Consider the following 23,574-nt stretch of genomic DNA (forward strand, 5'->3'; position numbering starts at 1 on the left):
CTGGAACAGAGTTACAAGATGTAGTGGTTGAAAACTTTACAACCCTCCAAGACCCTCTAAAGGTATGCTTGCGTTCACATAAACAGATGCGATGAGTGTTGCCAGGCATTGCTAATAAGCCGTCTTCTGCAGTAGTGATTTCTCTTGCATGGGCTACAAGCAGACTTTTGCAGTTGTAAGGATGCTTGCAGTTTGTTCACAACAAGCAGGGCTTGCTTCAAGCCCTGGATTGGGCCCAAATGTCAAGTAACATCACAACATGTTATCAGGCTGAGTCTAGAGTCCCAAATGGTCAACATTGAGTAGGACACTACTGTAGTGCAATGGTATACCTGTTCTTAACATACTGTACATGTGGTTTTCACCTTACATCATAATCACTCTTTAGCTAATTCAGATCTGAAGGTTTCTTTTTGCACTTCTCTACCAAACAGTTCCAGGACTAAACTCAGGTGTTCATCTTTTCCAGGGAGCTGAGGACCTTTTGAGGAACTCAGAAAGTTTACTTCCTGAGAAGGTATCACCTTTGTTTCTTTTTTGTTAAGAGCAAGGTAAAGATCAGCACTGTAGTTGCTTCATCATTTATTGTTCTAATTTGCTTATTCTTCAGGGGACTTTCAGTTCCTGAGTTCCTGGAACTGTTTGGGTGAAATGCTTTAACCAGTGAATCATGACAGACATCAGAGCTATAACACATAATAAGTTTACCCAATGTCTGTTAAACTTAGTACAGTTAAAAACTCTTAAGATTGCAACCAGAGATGCCATCCGACAGATTTCTGTGTACAGTCATCTACAGTATCTCAATGGCAGGTTTGGGATCAGGATCTCTACGTCACTCACTGTGTGGACTGTAAAGCTAAGGACCATTTCTCCTCTTTTACCTCGCTCTCTCTTCTCTCAGTCCTCTGTTTTGTTCGTGGCGTCCTTGCGAGCGATGATCTTGTACACACTCTCTCTGAAGCTGCTGTCAGAGGTCAGTCGTCGGGCCGTCTCCCGCAGCTCCTCTATGTCGCCGCTGTCAGCATTTGCTACCGCAAAAGACTTTGAGTGCTTTACTGTGACGAAAAAAAATTCAATCAAAAAACATACTATACTATGGCGTTTTTTCCACTTTTATTGACATACTATACTATGGCATATTTACCACTTTTTTGACATACTATACTATGCCTTTTTTCAACATACTATACTATGGCGTTTTTTCCACTTTTTTTGACATACTATACTATGGCATATTTACCACTTTTTTCGGCATACTATACTATGACTTTTTTCAACATACTATACTATGGCGTTTTTATCACTTTTTTGACATACTATACTATGGCATATTTACCACTTTTTTCGGCATACTATACTATGGCGTTTTTACCACTTTTTTCGACATACTATACTATGACATTTTTTTCACTTTTTTCAACACACTATACTATGGCATTTTTATAACTTTTTTTCGACATACTATACTATGACATTTTTTTCACTTTTTTTCGACATACTATACTATGGCGTTTTTTCCACTTTTTTTTGACATACTATACTATGGCGTTTTTTTCAACATACTATACTATTGTATTTTTATCACTTTTTTGACATACTATACTATGACATTTTTTTCAACATACTATACTATGGCATATTTACCACTTTTTTCGGCATACTATACTATGGCGTTTTTTTCAACATACTATACTATTGTATTTTTATCACTTTTTTGACATACTATACTATGACATTTTTTTCAACATACTATACTATGGTGTTTTTTCCACTTTTTTTTCAACATACTATACTATGGCGTTTTTATCACTTTTTTCAACATACTATACTATGGTGTTTTTTCCACTTTTTTTTCAACATACTATACTATGGTGTTTTTATCACTTTTTTTCGACATACTATACTATGGCGTTTTTTGCATTTTTTTGACATACTATGGCGTTTTTATCACTTTTTTTCAACATACTATACTATGGCGTTTTTTCCATTTTTTTGACATACTATGGCGTTTTTATCACTTTTTTTCAACATACTATACTATGGCGTTTTTTCCATTTTTTTTTCAACATACTATACTATGGCGTTTTTATCACTTTTTTTCGACATACTATACTATGGCGTTTTTTCCATTTTTTTGACATACTATACTATGGCGTTTTTATCACTTTTTTTGACATACTATACTATGGCGTTTTTTTCAACATACTATACTATTGTATTTTTATCACTTTTTTGACATACTATACTATGACATTTTTTTCAACATACTATACTATGGTGTTTTTTCCACTTTTTTTTGACATACTATACTATGGCATATTTACCACTTTTTTCGGCATACTATACTATGACTTTTTTCGACATACTATACTATGGCATATTTACCACTTTTTTCAACATACTATACTATGGCGTTTTTTCCACTTTTTTTGACATACTATACTATGGCATATTTACCACTTTTTTCGGCATACTATACTATGACTTTTTTCGGCATACTATACTATGGCGTTTTTATCACTTTTTTGACATACTATACTATGGCATATTTACCACTTTTTTCAACATACTATACTATGGCGTTTTTTCCACTTTTTTTGACATACTATACTATGGCATATTTACCACTTTTTTCGGCATACTATACTATGGCGTTTTTTTCAACATACTATACTATTGTATTTTTATCACTTTTTTGACATACTATAGTATGACATTTTTTTCAACATACTATACTATGGTGTTTTTTCCATTTTTTTGACATACTATACTATGACTTTTTTTCCACTTTTTTTTGACATACTATACTATGGCGTTTTCATCACTTTTTTTCGACATACTATACTATGGCGTTTTCATCACTTTTTTTGACATACTATACTATGGCGTTTTTTTCAACATACTATACTATGGCGTTTTTATCACTTTTTTGACATACTATACTATGGCATATTTACCACTTTTTTCGGCATACTATACTATGACTTTTTTCAACATACTATACTATGGCGTTTTTATCACTTTTTTGACATACTATACTATGACTTTTTTCGACATACTATACTATGGCGTTTTTATAACTTTTTTTCAACATACTATACTATGGCGTTTTTATCACTTTTTTTCAACATACTATACTATGGCGTTTTTATCACTTTTTTCAACATACTATACTATGGCATATTTACCACTTTTTTCGGCATACTATACTATGACTTTTTTCAACATACTATACTATGGCGTTTTTATCACTTTTTTTCAACATACTATACTATGGCGTTTTTATCACTTTTTTCAACATACTATACTATGGCGTTTTTATCACTTTTTTTCAACATACTATACTATGGTGTTATTTCCACTTTTTTCAACATACTATACTATGGCGTTTTTATCACTTTTTTCAACATACTATACTATGGCGTTTTTATAACTTTTTTTCAACATACTATACTATGGCGTTTTTATCACTTTTTTTCGACATACTATACTATGACATTTTTTTCACTTTTTTCAACATACTATACTATGACCTTTTTTCACTTTTTTCAACATACTATACTATGGCATTTTTATAACTTTTTTGACATACTATACTATGACTTTTTTCAACATACTATACTATGGCATATTTACCACTTTTTCGGCATACTATACTATGACTTTTTTCGACATACTATACTATGGCGTTTTTATCACTTTTTTGACATACTATACTATGGCATATTTACCACTTTTTTCGGCATACTATACTATGACTTTTTTCAACATACTATACTATGGCGTTTTCATCACTTTTTTTCAACATACTATACTATGGCGTTTTTATCACTTTTTTCAACATACTATACTATGGCGTTTTTATCACTTTTTTTCAACATACTATACTATGGCGTTTTTATCACTTTTTTTCGACATACTATACTATGACATTTTTTTCACTTTTTTCAACATACTATACTATGGCATTTTTATAACTTTTTTTCAACATACTATACTATGGCGTTTTTATCACTTTTTTTCGACATACTATACTATGACCTTTTTTCACTTTTTTCAACATACTATACTATGGCATTTTTATAACTTTTTTGACATACTATACTATGACTTTTTTCAACATACTATACTATGGCATATTTACCACTTTTTCGGCATACTATACTATGCCTTTTTTCAACATACTATACTATGGCGTTTTTTCCACTTTTTCGACATACTATACTATGGCATTTTTATCACTTTTATTTTTACATACTATACTATGGTGTTTTTACGACTTTTTTCGACATACTATACTATGGCGTTTTTCCACTTTTTTGACATACTATAATATGGCATTTTTTTTCACTTTGTTAGACATACTATACTGTGACGGGTTTTTTTTTTCCACTTTTTACGACATACTATACTGTGGTGTTTTTATGACTTCGAAATACTATACTATGGTGTATTTTACACTTTTATCAAGTTATTATCCTCTGGCGTTTTTTTACACTTTTTACGACATATTATACTAAGGCGTTTTTTACAGTTTTTATGTCATAGTATAGTATGGCATATTTACCGCTTTTTTTGACATACTATACTACAGCATTTTTATCACGTTCCGACATACTATACTATGGCGTTTTTATCACTTTTTATGACATATTATAATATGGCGCTTTTTACACTTGTTTTTTTTGGTCATACTATACTATGACTTTTTTCACATTTTTGGAAATACTATACTATGGCTTTTTTCCCACTTTTTTCAACATAGTCCCCTAAGGATTTTTTTCCCACTTTTTTCAACATATTATACTATGGCCTTTTTTACACTTTTTTTGACATACTATACTGGATGTTTCTATCACTTTTATCAACATACTATACTATGGCGTTTTACCACTATTTTCGACATACTACACTATGGCGCTTTTTTCACTTTTTCAACATACTATGGCGTTTCTTCGACATACCAAACTATGGCATTTTTTACACTTTTTTCGACATATTATACTGTGGTGTTTTCATCACGTTTTCAACAAACTATACTATGGCGTTTTTATCTCTCTTTTCGACATACCATACTAGGACATTTTTACCACTTATTGCGACACACCATATTATGGCGTTTTTATCTCTCTCTTTTCGACATACTATACTATGACATTTTTACCACTTTTTTCGACACATTATAGTATGGCATTTATATCTCTTTTTGCGATAGACTATGGCATTTTCAGCACTTTTTAAGACCCACTATAGTACGGTGTTTTTATCATTTTGTTTGACATACTATACTATTTTTTTTACTACTATGGCTTTTTTCTTTTTTAATTTTTAGCAATTTTTATGACATGCTGTTCTATTTAATAATATTTTGTTTTTTACCATATTTCTATGGTATACTATATTTTAATATTTTTTCATCATAATTCTTTGGCATAAGATACTATGGCAATTTTACCAATTTTTCATGTCACAATATACCATGGCATTTTTTAACCTTTTCTCCTATTGTATATTCAACTATGTTTTTTTTTTTGTGTTAGTTTTTGGCATACTATACTATGATAGTGTTTGCCAAATTCTTATGACAAACTCTTCTATGACAATTTTTACCATAGTTTTTTCGCATACTATATTATGATATTTTTGCCATATTTTCATGACATACTATACCATGAGCATGAGGTTTTTTATTCATATTTTCATGGCATACTTATCCATGAGATTTATTTTTTCCCATATTTTTATGGCATACTATACTATGACATTTTTGTATCATAATTTTTGGGCCTGTATATATAAGAGTGTTTTGCTGTTTATGTTGAATTTAGTCATACAACATGCACATGCCCATGGAGCTTATGTTGTGATCATTACTGGGTAATGCACAGACTTACACCAGTGGCGTCTGGAGGCTCTCCTTTGGATTCGGCAGCTCTTGATTCTGCGTGCGGCAGCTTTGTGCAGATACACAGCATTCTTCATTATCGATGGAAGCTTCGCCTCGATTTCTGCTGCACAGATGCAGTCTTCAAAGAATTCTGGATTAACACAATCATCAGAAACACATGATATATACATATATTTACACAGGATGCTGGCATTATTGTAGAGGTCCTCGGATGTTTTCATATCATGGAAATAGCAAACACATATTCGCAGGCCGCAGCCACTCATGAGATATAATCCTTGAGATGCATGTAATACATTTATTTGCTGATTTAGAATTTAGCAAAAAGGGGAATATAAGTGGTGAGACTTGAATCTGCAGTTCACAGGTGGAAAAAACTAATGTAATAAAAAATGTTACAACGTCCACTTACTTTTTGTGTACTTTGTGTCATTGTGTGACCTAAGTTTGGGAATAGCTAAATAAGTGGAGCTTGTGTTCACAGTATTTCGTAAAGATATTTGTCCCTAAGGTCAAGAATGAATTCTTATGCTCTAAAATTAAGACACAGAATATAGTGTTATCTTGATGTAAATATGTAACTAAAGTAAAGTAAAAACTGTTAAATTTGTGTTCATCCCATTGAATCAAATTGTTTGGAGCTTTTACTTATATTATATTATATTGTATATTATAATGACAGTGTAATTACACGGGGACATGACAGTGAGAATACTGAATTATTAGACAGCCCTAGTTTAGCACTGTCATTTTTACACTGTATAGTTTGCAGAGCTGCAATGATCTGTTGATTATTGATAAGTCAATGGACAGAAAATTAAGGCTTTTTGATAATCAATCCTTTCAGTCATTTTTTTAAATAGAAATGCCCAATTAGTTTCCCAGCATCTCAAATGTAGGGATTTGATGCTTTTTCTAAAACTTCTGAGTCAAGTATTATGGTGAATATCTTTTGGTTTTCGACATTTGTTTGAATAACAAAATATGAATAAATCATCTCAAAACATCATAAAAGGCATGTTTCACTATTTGGTGAGATTTTATAGACTTAATGATTAAAAGAGAAAAGAATCAGCAAATCCACCGATAATTAAAATAACCTGATTCATTTGAGGCAACTGTGAACAGATTACACAAAATGCAAAACTCCCACTTTTCTTGTTTCATGTTTCGTCATCTTTCTCTGATATCTGCTCAATGTGATCAACATGTGATACAGACTCTATCCAGAGGAGGGCAGTCACACAGGTGGAAGTGTCAGATCAGATCAAATGATGCACTTCACCTCCCAACTGTACGTTTAAGAGCACTTGGATCAGTATGTAAACCTGTTTCAGAGAATTATCTGAGTAAATCTGCTTCAACACATCTGTATTCATGTATCAGACTGATGATATTCTTTCTGCTGTCCTCACTCCTCACACATAACCTCCATCACACCAAACTTTTACAGCTCTAACTAAACTCAGTGCAGTCCTGCAGCACATATATGACATCAGATATGAAGGTATCAGTGAATACACTCACTCCTCAGCTGAGTCACATCCCCCTTCATCTTCTCGTCTGTCTCTTTGGTCCGTTCCACTGAGTCCAGGCCTCTCTCCAGGTCCTGCAGAGCCTCTTCGGCCTGCTTCAGTCTTTTCTCCAGCTCCACACGAGACTCTATCTCTGCCTGAGGAAGCGTGCAGGATGTTAATGAACTCTTACTTATCTACTGCAGTTGTGTGTGGATATTTAAGGGAAATATTGGGCTTTAAATGATGAACTGAGCTGATGTGATAGAGGAAGGACTTCACTCAGCTGACGAGGTCACAGTTTTCCCATGATGAACTGAAAGCAGCACTCTATGAATATAAATATAACAATGCTGAATTTAAATACACAGAATAAACACTGATTTTATGAGCTTCAGTTAAAAAATATCATCATCAATATTAGCCTGTAAAACGGTGTAAAGTATCACTCTGGAGAAACTAGTACAACCAGCTGAGGTTTGGTTATTTACTCAACAATAGGGGTGTAAATCACCAGCTTCATCACGATACAATATTATATCGATGTGTTTGGATGACGATACGATGTTTGCCGATATCACAAAGGATGTTGTTCCAGTAAATGTAAAGTGAGATCAGCTCTTCATGCCACAGAGACTCTGCATCAGTCTGAGAGTCTGTAAAAATCTGACTGATGAACCAACCTGAGTATCAAAGTTACATCCAGCTAGTTTCTACCTGAGTTATTTGTACAAGCAGGGTCACGTCCTCTGTATGTTTTTTTTCTGGGGTTTTAATTAAAAACACAGTATATTAGTAGGTATTTTAAAGGTTCAAGTTATTTACACTTGATAATAATAATAATAGTGATAATAATGATAATAATAATAATAATAGTGATAATAATGATGATAATAATAATAATAATAATAATACAATGGGTTTTTAAATATCTAAAGAAATAGAAGAATTTTCACAATCCACACAGGAACATTTAATCCTCCAGTTTATCTGAAAATTTTTAAATCAAAAGTATTATTATTATCATTATTGTTATCATTATTATTATTATTATCATCATTATTATTATTATTATTATCATTATCATCATTATTATTATTATCACTATTATCATTATCATTATTATTATCGTTATCATTATTATCATCATCATTATCATTATCATTTATTTCCCCACAATAAAATGGGACCAATTAGCATTAAATAAGTTATCTAAATATATTCCAAATTAAATATCTGGGGAAAGCAAAACCACAGATCAATTTATACTTAGTTTAGAGGCCTAACAAACACTACTTCTACTACCAGTATACCTAATACTACTATATGAGACTGATAAATGCCCATCTGACCAGGAAACTGAAGGATTTTAAAAGTCGAAATCGTTAAAAACCTCCCGTCAAGTGTCAGGTCCAATTTTTTCCACGGTTGTGGACATTTAAACGTATCATCCTGGTATTTCAAAGAATCCAGGCTACAGCTCTGAGTACAAGCACAGTTCAACACAATCAGTGAGTGACTGATCATTTTAACTAATATTAGTTCCACGTGTGTTTTTCCTGCTGCTTATGAAAGGCTAAATGTCTGCTGTGACAGTCCTGAAACTGAAGGTGTTACTGACACATTTCCATTTACTGCTCCTCAGGTAGAGCTGTTTTATTGCACATCTGCCCGTCCTGGAAGAGAGATCCCTCCTCACTTGCTCTTCCTGAGGTTTCTATCATTTTTTCCCCCAATAAAGGGAGTTTTTCCTCATCTGCTGTGAGGGTCCAAGGACAGAGGGATGTTGTAGAGGCCTCTGAGGCAAATTATGATTTGTGATATTGAGCTTTATAAATAGAACTGAATTGAACTGTTTCTAAATCCCACAAGAGACATTATTATTTATCACATTGTTCATTACTGTAAACTCCTCATTTTCAGCTGCTGTATCTATAAATATTTTATCACAATATCTGAAAGGAAAATAAACCTGGCAGCTGATTAATACGCTGACCTTTAAACTGACTTTGAGTGTTGCTGTGTCATGTAAGCTGAGAGCAGCTGAGTCACGCTGTGTTACCTTGAGCTCAGCCTCAGTCTGCTGCTTGTCTACAGTGAGCTGAGAGAGCGACTGCTGCAGCGTCCGGGCCTGACACGAGTAGAACTCCCTCTCCTGCTGCAGGACTGTAGCTCGCTGCTCGTTCTCCCTGAGCCTGGACGACAGGGAAGGATAGCACATTCACAACATATACAACATAAAATATATCATGCATATTTTTGTCCTAACCTGCTCATAACTCAGACTGTGCCAGTTTCTACTGATTTGGGCATTATTTAAACCCTTTTCAAAGCTCCAAGATTAATCCTAAAAGCTGTTTTGTTGCAGAAAAAAATTTGGATTTCCACGTCAGTGCTTCACTTGCCCTTCACTGTCAGGACTGAGAAGGTTGGTGCCCTGCTGTGCTCCCTGAGCTTTACAGGACTCAGATACACACAGACAAACACACAACTGTAATGTCATCACAAGGTTAAGACAGGAACAACAGAGCAACTTGTGCAACACTTAAAGGAACAGTTTGACACTTTGAAAAATGTTGTGCCTTCTGTGAACACGAGTATACAGCATGTTGTCATTTCAGATGCTGGTCTTTACACAGATTTAACAAACAAGATATAATGTGTTAACTGTTTAGCTTAAGAGGTGCTTGAAGGCAGATTTTGTTTCCTTTGTACAGAGCCAGGCGACCTGTGTCCACCTGTTCACGGTTCTTTATGCTAAGCTAAGCTAACCAGCTGCTGGCTGTGACTTCATATTTAACATATGAGAGTGGTAACAATCTTCTTATCTAACGGTCAAACTATTGCTTTATTTAGTTGAACATCTGCTTTTCTTTAAAGTGTCTTGAATCATTCATAACGGTCCGGAGCCACGTGTCGCTCTTTTGCCCCTCTGCTGTGGCTCCCGGTGGTTTTGGCAAAAAGATGATATAGAAATTACATTTTTGGGGCGTTGGTGGCTTAGTGGCAGAGCAGGCGCCCCATGTATAAGGCTGTTGCCGCAGCGGCCCAGGTTCGACTCCAGCCTGTGGCCCTTTGCTGCATGTCACTCCCTCTCTCTCCCCCCCCTTCATGCTTGTCTGTCCTATCAAATAAAGCCTAAAAATGCCTCAAAAAAATATCTTTAAAAAGAAATTACATTTTCATTTTAATTGTTCACTGTCTTAAGCCTTGGGTGATTCTTACATTCTCTCTTGTAAAAATGTGTAGCCTATTGACAGAATAAAATAAATGGTTTAACATTTCATTAACTAAATGCGCGTCACACAGCCTTTTCCCTTTTCTTTTAAATTTTGCCGAACCTCAAAGCGGTGCCTTGTCTTGGATCTCCCCGGCTAAGCTAGCTATGGATTCCAGATCGGAAAAAAGTCTTGGAGGACGATAAACCAATGTAACAGTGCTTGGACATATTCCTTTCCTTTTACCACCAACCCTGCAAATTAAAGTACCAAACAATCACAAATATCCCACTGCAGAGTCGCCACCTTGTGGTAAAACATATTAGTAAAGGCTCATTTAGAGCTATTAGTAATGTTGATGAGTGAATTTAGACCATCATCACCATCATCACCCCCATCACTAGAACCAAGCACCGAACCCTGGGGGACTGAGCCTCCTCTGCTGGCATTTTCCTAGTTTCTAACAGTCACTTTTCATTTTATTATCATTGTTATTTTTCAGCACTGTAAAGCATCTTTGAGTGTCCTGAAAAGCGCTATATAGATCTGATGTATTATTATTATTATTATTATTATAAGGCTCAAATGTGTTTTGAAGCTCCAGGCAGATTATTTGAGAGCCAAGATTTTTTGGGCAAAAATGGCTCTACTGATAGCAAAGGTTGCCGACCCCTGGTCTAGTGTGCAGGATTTAATGGCATCTAACAGTGACGCTGCAGATTGCTACCAACTGAAACCTCTCCTGTGTGTCAAGCATGTAGGTGAACTATAGTGACTAACGTGAAAATGTGAATGACCCAGTCTAGATCTGGTGTTTGGTTTGTCCATTCTGGGCTACTGTAGAAACATGGCGGACTCTGTGGAAGAGGACCTGCTCTGTGTGTAGAAATAAATGTCGCATTCTATGTTCACAAAAACACAATGATTCTTCGGTTTACATGATTATAAACTGAAAACATTCCTCGTTTATTCCATTTCTGTCGATATATCCACCTAAATCCTGCACACTGGACCTTTAAGCTCCTTCAGCTCAGCGTCAGTTCCTGCCTTCATGACTTTTTTTGCTGTTCTTTTGCAAATGTGAGATACAACAGACAAAATCTGTTTTGTTATGTTTTATTATATTATACTGTATTGTTTCTAAGCTTCATTATGTTCTTTCATCATATGATGGAAAAACAGAAAATATGTTTGAAAAAGAAATATTGAAATATAAAAATTGATGATAAGATGAGACATTAGACATGTTCAAATGAGTGAAAATGATCATTATGATGTAACAATCCAATAAAACAATCCTGTAATATATACCACCTTTGTAAAACGTGTCTGAGTGATAATGATTAAATTTATCTATCATTTCTGAGACTGTCATTTCTGGTGTTTCCACTATTTTTGCTCCTTTGATGAAGGAAAACATGTTTTTTATACTAAATATATTGTTGCGGTATCATTGAATGTGTATGTTTCCAACAAAAACATTTGTCAAATTTAACTGCTTAAAAAATCTCATAGATTTGGGTCAACATGCAACCAACTAAAGGAACAGTTCACACAAAAACAGAACATTATAACTTATATTTGTTGCAGGACTGTTTTGTAATGCAGTTAAGCCTCAGCTTGATTTAGCGAAGCTGTTCTGCAGGATTCTGGTTGTATTTTTGTATTTTTCCATGAAGCTGCAGCTTTTATCTGCCAGTGAGAAGAGGAGCGTGCAGCTCATGGAAACATAACGTTATGGCTGCTATATTTCAGAGTTCCTAAAAGAACATTAGTGCTACACAGTCAATAGCAGCTGCCTGTAATATCCCACTTACTGGTGCTGATCAATGGGGCTGGTTGTTTACGGATCAATACACATTTCCACTAGTAGTACATTCTCAGTGCAATTAGCACAGAGGATCCCTGGAAAGGCCGCAGGATGCCAACATGTGATCGCAGGCTGAAGCCCTGCAGTGAACATTTGTACCTTGGTACCTCAGTACTGATTCAGTAACCAGGGTTTCTAATGTGACGCTGACACTTATATGTTTATTATATGGTCGTGTGAAAATGTAAACAGTTCTTTAAAGGCTGTCTGACTGAAAAACCAAATGGCTCAGAGAAGTGTAAGCTTCTAACTGGTGTCCAGATGTTAAAATCACAAACATACATTTGCTGCAGCACACCAGTATGATCCCAGTCTGATGCTGGATTCTGTTCTCTCACTCACTTGTCCTCAGCCTGCTCCTTCTCCTTCAGCAGGATCTTCATTTGATCCTCGATGTGTCGCAGGTCCTGCAGCAGGTCCACAGCACCGGGGTCCTCGCCATCCTCAGACTGAGCCGAGCTCTCCTCTGTGGCCTCATCCTCCTTCTCCCCCCGCTCCTTCACCCCCAGCAGCTCCAGGGTTCGTTGTTTCTCCTGAGAGAGCTCCTGAAGGACAAAACAATAAAGCTCAGACCGGCGCCCTCACACCTCTGCAACTTTTCTCCGCAACGTTCTACAGCAGTTTGATCTAGTCGCAAATTATTGGGATTAAAACTGGGCTGTCTATGCAGTAAAAAGTCACAAATACTTTTGAAACTGGTGCGACATGACCAGAGAAAACAAAGAGGTAGAAAACATACAACTACTGGAAAGCACAGCACCACACCGCACCAATAAACGCTCCTGTGGTGTGTGATGTAGTGTAAGCTTTGCCATTTTCCATAGGAAACAATATGGCGGCTGGCAGGTAACATTCTTGTACTATAGCTAAACAGTAAGCTAATATACGTTTCAAATAACAAATAGCATCTATGTTCAGTCAGTCTGAGTTTGAGAGCACGACGCCCCTCTCTTTCAATCAGCTTCTACACTCTTTGTGTCTGTGGTGGTGGCAACATACAACAATTAAGAATTACAATTACTGTAGTTTGAGCCACAGCCCAACATTGTTATGATACAACACTGATTGAAAACTGGCAAAATTTCCCATTAAGTTAAATATAAAGCTACAGCCAGAAGTAATTAGTGTTTATTAGTGAGCTTGGAGGTGCTGATTGGAGGTTATTTGCAGCTACTTTCAGACAGAGCGCAGAGGACAGGTGTTCCCCACCTGTTTCAGGCCTTTATGCTAAGCTAAGCTAACTAGCTGCTGACTGTAGCTTCGTATTTAACAGACAGACATGAGAGTGGTATTTCCAAACGTCAAACTCCTCCTCTAATTCTTGAGTTTCGAAGCGTTTATAAACTCAGAGTTCATTGTTTCCACATGGCTCTCATCCCCTCCCACAGAAAGTTGCGTCACTGTCAAACGAATTACGTCAGCAGGATAATGTGACGAGCAGCCTCGTTTGTTACACAACTTATGACATCAGCTGTTGTAACATTACGTGATCTGAATCAAGTGCCACAGTTCCAACTCATCAATAAGTTATTCTTGTCACAGTGGACCCTCCGCACGCGCACACACACACACACACACACACACAGTATCTGTGAATGAGTGACCAACAGCTTTTAGTTTCATACCTCGATGGATTTCTGCAGCATGATGGTCAGACTGCTCAGCTCTTCTTTTTCACTCTCGACACCTCTCAGGGACTGAGCTGTGCCGTCCAGGTCTCTGCCGTCAACACACAGATAAGTCACATTCGTTCACAGGCTTGTACAGTGCAATCAGTATGAGTTCACATAAACATAAAGTAGTTGAGTTTTTACAGTTTGATATGCTCCTGCTCCGCCTTCAGCTCCACCACCACCTCCTCAAACTTCAGCTTCTCCTCCTCCAGAACCTGGTTCAGACGCTCCAGCTCCTGCACACACAGACACAACTGTGTTACAGGGTGTATTTAGGAAAATGTTACAGATTATTAAAATGAATGATCACATTCACTGCTGCTGCACAACAACACAGTTTAAAGAGGACCTGTTATGCTCATTTTCAGGTTCATACTTGCATTCTGGGTTTCCACAGCAACATGTTTACATGCTTTACAGTAAAAGAACAATTTGTTTTCCTCAGATTGTCTGTGCTGGAACAACTGTATTCACCCTCTGTCTGAGGTGCTCTGTTCAGCGCCTGTCTCTTCTCCTCCTTCTGAACAGATTTTTGTTGTTGGATGTAATTCAGTCCATCTAAATGTCACTTTAAATGTTCTTATTTTCCAGTAAAATGTTATGATGATCATTTAAGAATTTAGCATGTAAGACACCTCCCCTGGGTGAAACCCTGCATTTTTATAAGTCTCCTCAACGTCTCTGCACCATCATCGCAGTCAGGAAACGTCTGGAACGGAGAACAGTGATACTTTCTACAGTGCAAAATCACCAATAAAAGCTCAGCGTAAGTTCAGTCAGGAAGATTTTCTTTGTGCTATATCCAGTCACACTTCTCTCTCTATCCCACTCCTCTACAACTTTACCACCCTCCTGGGATGTATGACATCACAACGGGGTCTAATCGCCTAAGACTTTTCATATTTCTCACACTTAGGTGAACATGTAAATAAATATCCTTTTCTTCTTGTATTAATTATTCTCATTCATTTATTCAGCAAAAACCTTCAAACACTTTTTGATCAACCTGCTCCAGTGTGATGATTTGCTGTATTTCTGTTTTATATTGCAGTAAACTGAATATCTTTGGACTGTTGGTCAAACAAAGTAAGACTTCTGAAGACGTCATCTTGGGCTCCGTCTTTCAATTTATACACTTAATAATTAATTAATTTATAAAAATATAATCAGTAAAAATGACTGTTTGCCTCACCTCTCTCTGTGCTCTTTGATGACTGAGCTCTTCAGTCTCTTCCATCAGTTTATCTGCAGACAGAAAATCATTTCACATGAACCTGCCTCGGCCTGTTAAACCTTTAAAAAGCTCAGGTGACTGTGTGTCTGTGTTTACCCAGGTACTCCTGCTTCTCCTTGGCCAGCTGCAGCCCCTGAGCCTCCAGACTCTCGATCATGGCCTCCCCCAGCTGGGCGTTCTTCCACGTGCTGTCGGACAAACGCAAAGGTTTCAACTAAACCGAGAAATGATCAGTAAAAACACAGCGAGCACCCAGTATTTTAGGGATGATAGTAAAAGGTTTCAGCACGTCCGTCCAACACTTTGATCCAGGCTGAAATATTAAACAAATTATTGAATTGCTTGCCAAAAATCATTGTTCATACATTCATGTTCTTGACAGGATGAATTCTACTGACTGGGACCATCCTTTGACTTTTTATTCAGCTCCACCTGTTTGAGTTTTGGCTTTGCTTCTCCCTTTCCTTGTGTATCATGTTTGTCTGTGTGTTGCTGGGTGTGGACTGTTGGTTCCCTCCTTCTGCCAGTCCACCTGATCCAGCTGCTGATCCTACTCACCTGCACCTCACCCACCAATCAAGCCACCACAGTATAAACCCCGGCTCAGACTCTGCCAGATTGTTCAGTGTCCCATGTGGTACAGATGTCAAGGCCTTCAGACTGTTCAGCCATCAGTTCCCCTGCCTGCCCTACCTCACCTCCTCAGCCAGGCCCCTGACTGCCTCAGTCAAGATTTCAGCCATCCAGAAACCTTTCACAATACACTGTCCTAAACCTTCCTCTGTGTCCAGGTTGTGCTTGTTTTGGGGTCCTTGAACTGACATCACCAGCAGATCAACGTTTCATTTACTCGCTGATTTCAAAATCTGTTTAATGAATTGCCATAAAATTCAGTACATAAATTCATGATCCCCAGAGGATGAATTGTAGTAACTTTGATGCTCTGACTTTTCTTCAGGCCAGTTGCAGCCCTTACATATTTGGTGTCCTGGGCGAGCCTCCCCCCATCATCATGAGAACATTATGATTTACCATCATCCAATACTAGTTTTTACTTAATGGAGCTTGAGAGCTTCACAGTGTAAATCAGTGCAACCTCTGTGAGCTGTTCGTCATGGCCACCGGCTGCTTAGAGGTAACGATAATTACCTCTCCTCCTGCTGATTTCAACACCGACTTGTTAGTTTTTTTAATGTTCTTTCTCTCCACATCCACACCTTTCAGTAGTGTAGTGGCTGTGTGTGTAGTTACGTTTCTGTGGCCTTATGTAATATTTAAAAAATAATAGTAATAATAGTATTATTATATTATATAGTATTATGGATGACAGCGCCCTTAGCGTTCGCCTATACTGCCTATACCACGGGCCGGCACTGCTTCAAGCACCATTATTATATTATGAGGTCAAAACTGAAATTTGTCCGACATTCCCATCAGCCTCAGTTGCTCTTTGTGCTTAGTGCTAAATATCAAACGTTAACATTCAGGGTTTAATGTTTGTGATTTTTTTTTCAATTGCTCAGTCGTGCAGGTGGGTCTGAAATCTACTGACCCAAAGTCCATTGTCTTGATCAGTCAGTAGGTGTGGCGGGTGCCACATGTGCAGGGGTGGTGCCCTTTTTGTGATGGCCGCGGCCCACGGACCTGATTCCAACCCACGACCTTTTGCTAAATGTTATCCCCTCCCCCCATCATAGTGTGAAAGCTGTTTGAGTGGGGGGAGGACTGGAAAGACACTACACAAGTGCAGTCCATTTACTATTTATAATGCCTTCTCTTCCACTTGCTATTTATGTCTGATGTGTATGAACTGAAAATTTCTGACTGTGGCAACTCCAACATTAACATTTCTTTTCTACAAACAACAATGTGTCCCATCTAAATAATTCTACAAGCCCATAAAAATTCATGAGTCATGTGTTGTCAGTGTGTGTGTGTGTAATCCCTTCAGAGGTTTTAGAAGACGAATTTGTGTTAGTCGAATACTCACACTTTCCCCGACTCCTGCAGCATCTCCATCCACTGGACCTGCTCCTCCCCAGACTCAGCAGCCAGGACTATGGTGCCCTGAGGGACGGATACACAACATCACACATCAGCAGTTTGTCAATAATGAGATTAGGCTCTGAAACAGACAGAGGATTTTCCATCTTTGGGCTGCTGAGACAGTAAAAATTGATATAACACTGTTGTCACCCAGTGTGCAGTTAAATTCACTCTATGATGTGTCACATTTATTCAGTATGAGGCTGATTTAACTCATTGAAGTACGATTCAGATGCAGGCTGCTTTTTACAGAGTCAGTTGTAAGTTTACACGGATGCTATTTATTGCATGATGTCTGTCTGCACCTTTATTTCCATGTCTGTCTTTGAAATTCTACTTCAAACCTCTGTAAAGCTGATAAATAATAGAGTAATGAAGGAATCAAAGTGTGACAGGATCTTACAGTGAAGTCTTCCAGGTTGACCACGATGCCATGGGGCATGCCCATGTTTTCATTAGCTGACACCACACATCCTCCCAAAGGAATGACTCCCTGACACACAAACACGTCACACCGTTATTCATAATGTTGCTTCTGGATAATTTAGGTAAATGCCTTGTTTTTAAAAATGCAAAAAGTGACTTAGACACACAGTTATTAGATTAAAGCCTCCCACATGTGTATCATCCTCCGCCATCTCTTACAGGTGTTCAGAGAAGACGCAGCGGCTCACCTTGGGGTGGATGTTGAAGTACCTGTTGGTCTCAAAGTTTCTCTTCTCGCTCTCTGCATAGTAGAGCAAGAAGCTGTCTTTGATGATGAAGAATCTTTGTACCGAGGAAGACAATGAAAGCAGCAGTGAGTCAATCCTGTGGGGCTGAAAGGAACCAACGTCTGCTGATGTTCTCACTAACACATTACTACTGTTCACTGACATCTTAGTTCATTGTACAGACAATACGAAACATTCCTGCTTCTGACTCTTTATACATATCATTATTTAATTCACAAATAACAAGTGTACTGTGAAACTGATCCTGTGAGGGAGCTGCTTTTTATTTTATACTTAAGATCGCATTTATTTCTTGTGACCCATTAATATAAAGCAGCACTTTCCACCTGTCATCATGGGCTGCGTGTCGATAAGTTATGTGCAGTTAAACAGTTTGCTATGGACTCTTTACAGAGGCACAAATAAGTAAAATTAAACTAGTATAAATTATAAGGAAAGTATAAATAATGTATAACTGTCCCATGTTGGAAAGGGCTGTCTGACGGGCAGGTAAACGCTGAAAATATTGTTTTTAGGAGGCTAAAATACATTGTGCTGCTGCCTCTGTCCACAGCTGTACATTGCTCATCTTCTGTGTCAGTACTCCTGCCTGCTTCTCCAAACTGGGGTCATGCCAACTGCCATCTCACTCTGTGTAATACACTACCTGTGGGTAAGTATCTCGTACAACCCCACTTCAAAGAATTCAACTATCCTTTTTTCCCTTTGAAACCACCTTTCTTGTGCTGCTTTCAGACGCCTTTCACAAATATTTAAACCTTTAAACGCTGAAATAAAAATTGGTCTGATTTCTTCCAAAAACATGGGAAAAGGGCAATGAGAGACTTGATGAGAAATGTCCCACAAATTACAAAAGAAAAAAAAAGATTTAGAAAATTATTCTAAAAAACTTCCTTCTTATTTCATTTCATTTATTCGTTTTTACTAATTTTCTTGTTTTGAATTTTCTTTCAATTTCTTTTGGCCATGTCTGTTTTTTTGTTGCTCACTGCCTTCTACCCATGCTTTTGATAGAAATCAAGCCGATTTTCTCAGGTTTCAAAGAGTTAAAGGACTACCACATATTCACTGTTGCACATACAGTTGGGGGACTCACCAGAGAAGGATTTAATAAAGAGTAGACAGATTCTCTGCCGCACAGGCCGAGATATCCTGACTTTAAGTTCCATTTTCAAAAAAGCTAGATCCTTTATTTCCCATAGCGCACCTCATTATCATCTGTCATTAGACCCTCCTGTCTGTTAAAGGCCTTCATCTTACAAACTGCACGCCTCCAGATATAACTTCTTTCTATTTAGAAAGACATTATACAGCTATTTTCTTTAGAGAAGGGAATGAAGAACCGGTTCCAAATTACGATGAGATGCGATGCAATGGGTTCATTTTATTGTCCCTGTAGGGAAATTTGTCTTAAAGCATCAAGCTACAATATTTAAAGTCTTAATTAAGGTTTGTCACAAATGAATTTTCAAAATGATCATCCTATATTGTCTGAATTGCTCAGTTCATCTGAATCGTATGCATCCAAGCTTGTCACCTCCTTTTATTGATGTCAGCATGTTCTTCTGTCAGTTGTGCATTTGTGCAACCATGAAATAAAAGTCACGCGTCTTTGCCACTGTAAAAACCTGCAATAAGAAAGAGTCATTGTGGAGAGGAAGAAACAGTCCAAACCGTGGCTTCATTGCACTGTATTGTCTAACATTAGAATTTCAAGTAGTGGTGGAAACACCAGCAGTACGCTCGAACATCTGTCTACACAGCAAAGGTTTGAAATCCAGGAACATCATGTATTTGACACTTTACACACGAGTGCTAGTGCTTCCCAACGAAGCAGCACGTCCGTTACCGAGGGTAAATATCCTGTTATAATAACATTAACGCCACACAGGCAGGCTTAGCAAGATTTTTCTCTTTGACTAGGAAAATGTACATGAAAAAAATGCTGTACAAATATTCTCTTATTTCATTTGAGATGGTAACAGACTGTTGCTACAGCCAGCTCGACTCTCCCATCAGCTCCACCTGTCACGCTGCTGCACAGGGTGGTGAGATGAGCAAAGAACAAGTGTCACTGTGCAGTCACAAAATTCTCAGAATCAGATATTACAACAGTTGTATTGACACTGTAAACCTGTGAAGGCCTGTTTTATTCCACACAGAACACTGATCAGGAATCAACAAGGGAATTGATAAAGAATCCGACGATAAGCAGAAATTAATGATAGCTGCTGCGCAGTGATGGGTCGGGTCTGGGCATTTTTAGGCAATTCTGAGCAACAAGCAGAAGAATTGGAAGACATTTAGGAATTTAGCAACACAATCTGCCTTTTGCATCAGCTGAGGCTTGAACTCACAGCCTCTGAAACTGAGGATCAATCTCTATCTCACTGAGCTAATTAGTCAGTGACAATTCATGTGTAGCTTCACAGATTGACTAAGCCAGACGTGCAAGTTTAGCAGCCGTCCATGCATGGAAAAGCAGATTTCAAACTACTGTAAAAAATTCAGTTATCGAAACAAAATTCTGAAAATACACATATTGCATCTAGACAGCATGGAGATGTTGGTAATTTGTTTGTAACAATGACTGATTTGCTCCATAAGTGAAAAACTAATGTTTAACTAGTTGAGCTATGTGCAAAGTGAGAAGCCTCAGATGGTTTCACACTGAAGTATTGACACTGGATCTTTGTGCAAAGTTTGGTTTATTTTCAAGCATGAGAAGGCAGATTTTCTAGCAGAAAAAAGACTTGAAGATGCTGCACAGTGATCAGTCACGCTCAGGCAATAAGCTGAAGCACAAGAAGATGATTACATTACAATGTGGATTCTGCACCAGCTGAGGCTTGAATCCGCAACCTCTGGAACCTAAGACGGTCTTCTACCGCTCTGATCTAATTGGCAAGTAGCAACTCAACAGTGGCTTCACAAATTGAGTAAGCCATTCACTGGTGTGTAGGAAAGCAGCCGTCCATGCATGGAAAGGCAGCTTTGAAACCACTGTAAAAAAATTCAGTTATTAAGACAAAAATCTGAAAATACACATATTGCATCTAGACAGCAGGGAGATGTTGGTAATTTGTTTGTAACAATGACTGATTTGCTCCATAAGTGAAAAACTGGTGTTTAAAATTGCCATTTTTACATTGACTCTAATTGTTCACATTAGAGCAAAATTCAAAATGCTGTCAAAAATTCAGTTTTTGAGATAAAATTCTGAAATTTGCCACACATCATCTTCCATGACTCTAGAATTTTGTCTTTTTTCATGAACAGTGAAGATTTATTTAGCAAGAATTTGCATGTATATGTTTACAGTACCGTTTACAGTCAAACATTTTGATGCACTTTAGGCTCAATTTTTGATAAATCAAAAATCTGAGAAACGTAGTTTTTGTAGGACAGTCTGAAGATGCTCTGCAGCAAGTTTGGTGTCAATTGAGCAAAAATTGTGGGAGGAGATAGGTTTAAGAAGTTTTACAGTTTTTGAAAAAAACAGAGTGATGAACTTCATAATTTTTAATACGTTTAAAAGTACAATAGTTTCCTCAGTATTGGGGCTACAGTTTCATGCATGTTGTGAAGTTGTAGCACGTCTGGTTGATTTGTTATGAATTTTCAAAGTTTTGAACTTTAGACGCTTGCTGTAGCGCCACCATCAGGACTATTGCCTGGAGTTTACAGCTGAGGATATCTGGCATGAGACTGGACCTTTGTGCAAAGTTTGGTGAGTTTTCACCCATGGGAAGTATGATTTCCGAAGAAGAAGAAGAAGAAGAAGAAGAAGAAGAATACCTAGGATTACAATAGTGTCCTGGCAGACCCTAATAAGGGCACTGGTGTCAGTAAATCTTATAAATTTGCTGGCTCCACTTTTCACATTTTTTTCTCTTAAAGACGAGTAAACTGATCTTTATATGTGATGTCAGTGGAGCGTCCCTGTAATTTCACCCATGAAGAAGGCTGTTAGATGATTATTATCATTTTAACATTGTTATATGTGCGTTATCTATACACTCAGGGACGACAGGTGGAAGTTGCATTGTGCTGCGTCCGAGGTAACACATATTTTACACTGTCTGTTTAACCTGCTTAAAAATGTTAAAGTCTCACTGAGGGTCACTCACCCGCATTTAAATGTCATCACACAGATTTGTTTCAAACAACTTCCTTTTTTTTTGTTGTAAGCTGGAGACAAAAATAAATACCACAAAATCTCTGAGCTCAGCCGTCTGTGGTTTGGCACCGGAAACCAAACAAGCATTTACCCAACAAAACCAGATTCTTTCGACCTTTATGACACAAGCAAATGGGAGAGGTTACAAAGAGTGCACTGCAAATGGACTCTCTGGATCCACCGTGTATTGTCGTTTTAACTGTTACGTAAAACTAAGAGCATTATCATGACATAAGGTACCAATCCAGGCATTTTAACATCCAAATAGACACTCATGTCAGGAAAGGCTGACACGAGGACGGCAAGCGGCCTGTGAGGAAGACAAAAGGACAATCCTCTGATGCACAGCACAAAATCCTGAATGTCCATTTTGGGAAAAACACAGGCAATCAAGTCTACAAGTTTTATCCAGAAGTTTCTGCTACAAAACTTTTTGTAATTTGTGATATTTTTCTCAAAGAAAAAGTCACTTTGGATGTTTTTAACTGCAGATATAAAGCAAATTAAATACTTTGTGCTCTCAGAACATCAGAATAACACTATTTTATACCTGTGGTGTCAAATAAATGTCAATTTAAGTGTGTTTTTTAAAAAATACAACTAACCTTTTCTTACTGTTTGACACTTCTGGGAAGGAAATTATGATCGTTATCTAGGAATAATCGTCATTTTTGTCCAGAGCAAAGTAAAACTTTCTCCCATATAAATGTAAACTTTTGAAAAATAAAGAAAAAGTAGATTTCCTGTAAACTTTTTGAATCTAATGCAGATTTTAACGAGGTTTTATACGCTGCAGAGAGGCTGAATTTCCCCCTAACAACACAAAGAACTGCAGACAAGATAAGATAAAAACCACTGAGTGAATCACACCTCCCCCCCTTACCTGCGGGACCACTTGGCCGACGGCCGTCCGAAGGGCCTCTTCCACAGCACCCCGTGCAGCTGCACTTTGGTGCTGATGTCCAACGCTTCAGAGTCCGACTGCTCCATGGACGACCACGGCGAGAACAGAGAGTTTCTGGATGAAGACGAGAACATCCTCTCTGGCTTCCCACGCCCTGGGAGGTGGAGCAAATAAGACTTCCAACAGACTAAAAAAAATAATAATACAGTCAATCAATAACAATCAGTCCAATGACAGCAAACACACACACACACACACTCATGGAGGTGCGTGTATGGCTGCAGGGACAG

General features: G+C 37.5%; 1 protein-coding gene across 1 annotated transcript; it reads right to left on the reverse strand.

Moving 5' to 3' along the window:
- Positions 1-574: 574 nt before the first annotated feature.
- plekhd1 (pleckstrin homology domain containing, family D (with coiled-coil domains) member 1) lies at positions 575-23,418 on the reverse strand. Its single transcript, XM_049596053.1, has 13 exons — positions 23,264-23,418; positions 18,141-18,234; positions 17,870-17,959; positions 17,411-17,487; positions 15,517-15,608; positions 15,379-15,431; positions 14,328-14,422; positions 14,139-14,232; positions 12,856-13,058; positions 9,488-9,620; positions 7,439-7,583; positions 5,898-6,041; positions 575-1,058 (listed from the first exon to the last, which is right to left on the reverse strand). Exons 1-13 carry the CDS (start codon positions 23,416-23,418, stop codon positions 901-903), a joined length of 1,533 nt encoding a protein of 510 aa, XP_049452010.1. The 3' UTR covers positions 575-900.
- Between the last annotated feature and the right edge of the window lie 156 nt (positions 23,419-23,574).

Source organism: Epinephelus fuscoguttatus, linkage group LG14, assembly GCF_011397635.1.
Source record: "Epinephelus fuscoguttatus linkage group LG14, E.fuscoguttatus.final_Chr_v1".
NCBI lineage: Eukaryota > Metazoa > Chordata > Actinopteri > Perciformes > Serranidae > Epinephelus > Epinephelus fuscoguttatus.

What these genes read in the sequence shown, in the direction of transcription:
- plekhd1 (XM_049596053.1), bottom strand. Translation starts at nt 23,418, where the DNA reads ATGTTCTCGTCTTCATCCAGAAACTCTCTGTTCTCGCCGTGGTCGTCC. An exon ending in ACTTCAACATCCACCCCAAG is followed by an intron (nt 17,960 to 18,140) that starts GTGAGCCGCTGC and finishes TTTGTGTGTCAG; the next exon opens with GGAGTCATTCCTTTGGGAGG. An exon ending in TGCTGCAGAAATCCATCGAG is followed by an intron (nt 13,059 to 14,138) that starts GTATGAAACTAA and finishes TTTGTCCTTCAG; the next exon opens with GAGCTCTCTCAGGAGAAACA.